This window comes from Guillardia theta, assembly GCF_000315625.1.
Source record: "Guillardia theta CCMP2712 unplaced genomic scaffold GUITHscaffold_65, whole genome shotgun sequence".
In the NCBI taxonomy this organism is placed as follows: domain Eukaryota; class Cryptophyceae; order Pyrenomonadales; family Geminigeraceae; genus Guillardia; species Guillardia theta.
In genome coordinates, this window is record NW_005434609.1 from 370,572 (window position 1) to 377,298 (window position 6,727).

At 56.4% G+C, this 6,727-nt stretch overlaps 1 protein-coding gene across 1 annotated transcript; it reads left to right on the top strand.

Annotated features, from left to right (window-relative positions):
* GUITHDRAFT_113262 (hypothetical protein) lies at positions 1-6,116 on the top strand (the record flags this gene model as incomplete). The annotated part of the gene is made up of 7 exons (XM_005827654.1): positions 1-171; positions 235-341; positions 643-709; positions 767-1,873; positions 2,038-4,548; positions 4,784-6,058; positions 6,099-6,116. The coding sequence occupies 7 exons, from the start codon at positions 1-3 to the stop codon at positions 6,114-6,116; spliced, it is 5,256 nt and encodes a 1,751-aa protein (XP_005827711.1).
* Positions 6,117-6,727: the final 611 nt, after the last annotated feature.

The window sequence follows — 6,727 nt, forward strand, 5'->3', positions numbered from 1 at the left end:
ATGATCATCGCTAACGCCACCATCGACCTGCTCGCCTGCCTTGCCGTCCTGGAAAAGTGCCAGCGACCCAAGTCAAGGGAGGAGAAAGACTGGGGCGGGCTGCTCCATCAGACGCAAACAGAAACGGTGTGGGATGACGATGTTGCTATCTACACGCCAGATGGAACCAAGGTGAGGATGGAGGAGGGGTCATGCTAGGAGGTGTGGGGAAGGGACTGACACGGGTGACTTCAGATCGGTGAGATGAAGGTAGTTGTTGACATGCACTTCAAGACAAGTCCGCAACGAACGTCCTTCGAAGTCAATGAGATGCTGGCGGATACAGATCCCACGCTCCCCATGTAAGGGTTTCATCCTTCTCCTTCTACTCTTCTGCAGCCAGTTCCTCATCCTCATCCTCATCCTCATCCTCATCCTCGTCATCCTCCTCTTCCTCCTCTTCTTTCTCCTCCATGTTTTCCTCCTTCTTCGTCCCCCCCTTTACCTCCTTTATATCATCATCAAGACCACCACCATAATCATTCCCACTCCTTCTTCTCCTAGCTTCTTCTCCGTCCTCCCTCCTCTCCATTCTCTTCCTCTTTCCTCTCCCTCTCCTCGATCCACCTCTTTTCTTGCTACTCCACCTGACTCGCATGACAGCTACCCTCCCGGATCCTACCACAACGAGTTCTCAATCCACTCTTCACACGTGGAGCATCTGTCAACGGTGAGTACCCCACGAGCTTCGAGCTGCTGGTCAGGTTTTGCGCTGACTGGCCGTCAGATCATGGAGGCATCCAAAGAATCTTTCCATCCCAACCACAAGTCGCTGAACTCTACGTCATTGGAGGAGGAGGCAGGACCGGTCCAGACCTCCTCCTCCTCCTCCTTCTCCCCGGCAGCCACGGAAAGGTTCCATGGGGATCAAACAGCCTCCTCTGCTCGGCTAGGGAGGCTCAGCGGGTACAACGACGACACTGAGGTGTCTCTCAATAGGACGTATCCGTCCCACCGCCCAGCGCAGAGAGGAGCAGCGGAAGGAGCGGGAGCAGGAGTGGGAATGGGAACAGATGGAGGCAGAGAGGAAGGAAGAGTGAAGGGAACGGAAACGGAAGCAAAGATGGGAGAACAACATGGCGACAGAGCAGGACGGGGAGGAGAAGGAGGAGCAGGAGGAGGGGGAAGAGGAAAGCAGCATTCTTCGATCATGGATGGGAGCAAGGATCTCCTACACGATGGCGATCAGGCCATGAACAATCTGATGCGACTGATAGAGGAAGACAATTGGAGCCCGTCGAAGGTGAAGGGGGAGCAAGGAAGAGGGAGGGCAAGCAAGGCGGGAGGAGGAGGAGGGAGAGAGGAGGGAGACTTCCATAACATCTCCAGCATCCTTGAAGTCTCGTCACAGGGCCAGCTGGACGACAGCTTGTCGTTCAGGCAGCAGGAGGAGCAGCTGAGCAAGAGCCAACGGTCGTTCGCTGGGCGAGAGGAAGGGAGGCAGGAGGACAGAGCACTCGACGACAGCGACGAAGACAACAACAGCAGCAGCATCCGCAACAAGAACAACAGCAATAACAACACCATCAACAAGAGCAGAAGCAACAACAACAGCAGGAGCAACAGCAACAGGAGCAACATCAGCAATATCGACAACAACGACAACTCACAAACAACACATGGAGGCGAGGTGACAAGAGATGGAAGGCTGAGGGGAGGAGAAACAAACAGCTGCATGCGATCGGTAGAGCTGCTGGAAAAGCTGCTCATGAAAGGGAAATCGCTGATCGGGGAGATGGATGAGCTAACTCAGAAACGTGGGACGAAAAACGATGAGCTAATTCAGATACAATGCGCCACCAACGACAAGGAGCTTGTCCAAAAAGATGCCAAGGTGAATTTGAGATGAAATTTTAAAAAGAGATCTGACTTGCTCCTCCTCCTCCTCCTCCTCCTCCTCCTCCTCCTCCTCCTCCTCCTCCTTCTCTCATCCTCTTCCTCTCCCTCCTACTTCCCTGACTCTCCTTTCCTGCCTCTTCTCTTGTTTCGATATAACAGGATGAGGAAGATGAGATGAGCGAAGAAGATATTCTGCTGGCTGAAGACATGTGCTGCCTCGACCACGATTCCTCTTCTCCATCACAACAAGTCCCTGGACACTTCCAAGACGAAAGAACGGAGGTGGAGGACGAGGCTAGAGAAAGCAATGTGAATGAGAAGGAGAAGGAGGAGCAGGAGGAGCAGGAGGAGATGTTTCATCTTGCTGCCAACATATCATTCCTTGCCGTTGGAGGAGGAAGAGGGATGCTTCGGCCGGGAGACGAGCTGTACATCGACTGCGTGCTGCACACCAAGGAAGGAGCAGGAGCAGGAGCAGGAGCAGGAGCAGGAGCAGGAGCAGGAGCAGGAGGAGCGGGTGAAATCTTGGTCCATCGACAGTTACGGGTGGAGGTACCGGGCTCGATGATACTGCAAGAAGGGCAGACTATGGCGATAGGAAGAACGATGAAGGTGCCGATAAGGAGGAGGGAAGTTCTCCTCCTCCGTGGCCGCTCGACCCCTCCTCCTCCTTCCCTGGAGTTCCGCGTGCTGCACCAGGCGAGGACGCGAGTGTTCGGGGAGGAGGAGAGGAGGGAGGTGGGAAAGATGAGGATGGTTGGAACGGGGAGGATGGAGCTGGACCGAGTCTGGAGCTCAGAGGACGGGAGATGGGCGGGTATCATTCACCTGAAGCAAGCGAACGATGGCGGGAGGAGACGAGGAGGAGGAGGAGGAGGAGGAGGAGGAGGAGGAGGAGGAGGAGGAGGAGGAGGAGGAAGATATGATGACATGATTGTCTCGTTGTTTCAGAGGGACGTGGAGCAGGAGAACATCGTTGGGCGCCTCGATGTCTCCGTTTCTTTCCACCGAGGGTGCCCAACCATGGAGGATGCTGAAGTTGGCGCGGGAGAGGCAGAGGACGGGAGGAGGAGGGAGAGCGAGAGAAGGACGGGAGAAGACGGGAGGAAGAGGGAGAGCGAGAGAAGGACGGGAGAGGAAGGGAGGAGGAGGGAGGGAGGAGCGGAGGAGGGAGGAAAGGGAGAGAGGATCGACTTCCTGTTGCAAGTGGAGGACCTGATTGGGTTGCAAGGGCAAGGGAAGCTGCTGCTGCTGGGGAGATGTTGTGGGCAGCCGTTTGCGGGGAGGATTGTTGAGGGATCGCTCCAGTGTCGGGGTGAGGGAGCGAGTCTGGTGGTGAAGAACATGATGGGAGGAGAGGAGAAGTTGGTTGCAAGGAAGTTGTTCAACAAGTCAGAGGAGGGGGAGGGGCGGGATGGTTGCACCGTCCTGTTGGAGGTGTGGGACGTGAGGGAGGATGGAGGGAAGAAACTGGTCGGTCTGTGCCGAGTGACTTGCGAGGACAAGAGCGCAGTCGGAGGAGGAGGCAAAGTTGAGGACAACAAGGAGAAGAACAAATCGAAGAATGCGGGTGTGAGCAAACAAACAAACAGAGATGGAATGAAGGAGAAGATAAGAGGGAAGGAAAGCTGCGTCAAAGATGCGATCTGGATCGAAGGGAAGTTCGCTGTCCGCAACCCTTTGACAGGGAAGGACGTGGGTCAGGTTGCGTTGACGCTGTTCCATGGCTACGGAGACACCTTGAGCAAGTTGAAGTTGAACAACAACATGGACAGGGAGGTCAAAAGAGTCACCGAGGAGAAACTGAAGATGGTGACGGGCGCCATGCAGCAGGCTGGGACGGGAGCATGCCGGGTGGCTGTGCGGGAGGAGGAGCAAGAGGAGGAGCAGGGGGAGGAGCGGGAGGAGGAGCGGGAGGGAGCACGACATGGAAGTTGTAGAGATTACAATGGAAACGATCGCGATCAAGGTCGTGAAGATGTTCAGATAGTGACAAGAGTCGGAAAAGTCTGCAAGAAAGGTGAACATGAGACCGAGAATGTTCACAACCCGCAAACCCGTGCAGCTGGGGATCACTGGGAGCTGGAGAAATTCCCTCGCCGAGATCGACTTGAAGGAGCCGACGATGGCTGGAAGAGGGAGAGGCAGGAGGGAGGGCAAGGGACGGAGGTCAGACACGTCCTGACGCTCAAGGTCAATGCTCTGTATCACCTTGACCGCATGACGGGCGTCAGAGGAGGTGACGAGGTCTACCTAGCGTTCCAGCTCGACGACGGGACTTGCCAGACGTCCTCCTGCTTCCTCAGAGTCTCTTCCTGTATCAGATTTCAGCACTCGACCTGCCTCGCGACCTTTTCCAGCCGCCATGGAGGGACAGGAGAAAAGTTCGCTCCTGCCTGCGACGGTGTCCTGTTCAAGGTGTTCAGGAGGGGCACTGGGACTGAGCAAGAGGACAGAGAGCTTGCTTTCTCGTACCTATCTCCTTCCCTCATCAGGCCCTTTTTGATCTCAGCAGCAGCAGCAAACTCTTCCCGATCCTCAAGGCTCTTTCGCCTCCCCCTCTCCTGCGCCGACCTCTCGGTTCCTGACCAGTCGGCGAGTGAGTTGCAAGTTGAGCTCGCCTACTCCCAGCACAGGAGGGCTGTACAGCCAACACCCGAGACAGAGTCGGTGAGATGATCTTACACACTCCTCCTCCTCCTCCTCCTCCTCCTGCTCCTCCTCCTGCTTCTCCTGCACCTCCTGCTCCTTCTCCTTCTCCTTCTGCTCCTCCTCGTTCTGCTCCTCCTCCTCCTTCTTTCTCCTGCTCCTCCTCCTTCTGCTCCTCCTCCTCCTGCTCCTCCTCTCGCCCCACCCTTGTGCTTACAATCTTCTTCTCATCGCTGCTCACTAACTTGACCGGTAGGATCGTTCCTTTCTTGCTGACGTCACCATCACCCGAGCGATGGGCCTCAAGAGCTCAGTCGACGATGTGGAAGAGAAGTCGGCAGACTGCCGTCTCCTCATGTTCGATGGGCCAAACACGTTCGTCGTGTGCAAGCTCGAAGATGATGATGAAGATGAAGACAAAGGCGCAGATGATGATGGAGACTATGCAGGAGCACACAAGAGTTGGAGCAGTGCTATCGTAGCTCACAGCTTCTCCCCGACCTTCAACCTCCAGCTCTCCATTCCCCTCCCATCGCAGCAGGATCTGATCCGCTACGTCAACAACTCGAGGCTGCACATCTTTGTCTTCCACAGATGTCGCAAGCATCACAGATGCAACTCGAACAACTGCTGCCGACATGTCCTGCTGTCACATGCTGTTCGGTCCTCAGACCTTCTCCTCTCCCAAGTCAGCCTTCCTCTCTCCTCCCTCCTCTACAGCGATCGCGCAAGCACGTGGGTTGCTCTCCGAACGCCCAGGGGGCGAGGAGGAGGCGCTGTCGAATTGACGGTCAGGAAGTCACAAGGAGTGCAGAGCTGCTTGCGAGCTCATGATGAGATGTTGATCTCGAGGATGATCAGACACTGCTGTGATCTCAGGGAGGAGGAGGAGGAGCAGGAGGAGCAGGAGCAGGAGCAGGAGCAGGAGCAGGAGCAGGAGCAGGACGGAAGCGCGAGTGCGCGAGAGCTGAGCCTGCATGTCATCTTTGAGGAACTTGTCGTCGATGGAGCACAGGAGGTGGAGCATGCGATGAACTTTGGGAACAATCTTGCTGGCGGGAAGAGCAGCAGGAGCAGGACCAGGAGCACGAGCACGAGCAGGAGGATCAGGTTTCGATTCTGTGTTTGCGACCTCGGACAAGTCTGTGAATTTTCAAAGTTGGCTGTAAGAAGAAAGAAGAGACGTCAGAAAGACAAGGAGGAGAAGGAGGACAGGAAGGACAAGGAGGAGGAGGAGGACAGGAAGGACAAGGAGCAGGAGGAGGAGGAGGAGGACGAGGAACAGAACATCTTCGTCGTGGACCATTCTCGTGTCTTCCCAGTGCGACTTGACAGGCAGTCGATGACAAAGCTGCTTACTCGTGATGTCTGGATCCGGTGTGAAATGCTGGCAGAGGACGAGGAAGAGGAAGACGAGGACGAGGAAAGGATGAGAAGCATGCAGCTGGGAGAAGTCAGATTCAGCCTCCGCTCCCTCCTCCTCAAGCTCCTGGGGAAGGAGCTGGGAAGGGAGGAGGAGCGAACGAGATGGGTTGGCGGCTTCTTTCCCCTCGTCAAGGAAGGATCGTCAGCCATGCTGGGCAGGATAAGGATGAAAATAGCAGCCACCCGCAGACGCGCAGGAGGAGGAGGAAGAGGAGGAAGTGTTGGTGGTGTTGGTGGAGCCAGGGGGGTATGTCAGCTAGTGAGGAGCTGGACGAGGTTCGCCGACGGAAGAGGTCGAGCAGGTCAGGGGCCCAGGAAGGAGAAGGAAGCGGAGCAGCAGCAGCAGCAGCAGCAGCAGCAGCAGCAGCAGCAGCAGCAGCAGCAGCAGAAGCAGCAGCAGCAGCAGCAGCAGCAGTGGTTCGATATCAAGATCGAGGAGGGTCGGATCCTGCAAGGCTCCTCCACCTCCCTTGGCGGCTTCTCGGTCTCGTGCCCCCAGCTCGAGGTCAGCACAAGCGTCTGCTCAGGAAGTTTGCGGCCGAACTGGAGCTCGCAACATCTTCTTCCTCTCGACCTTTCTTCTCCCCTCCTCTTTCAGGTCTGGGAACACAGGAGCAGGGAAGGAGAAGCAGGAGCAGGAGCAGGAGCAGGAGCAGGAGCAGGAGCAGGAGCAGGAGCAGGAGCAGGAGCAGGAGCAGGCGACGCTTCGGTGCTCTTTCCTTCCACTCTTCGGCTCCTGGGTGTCGCTCGGGTTGACCTCAGCATGCTCAAGAGC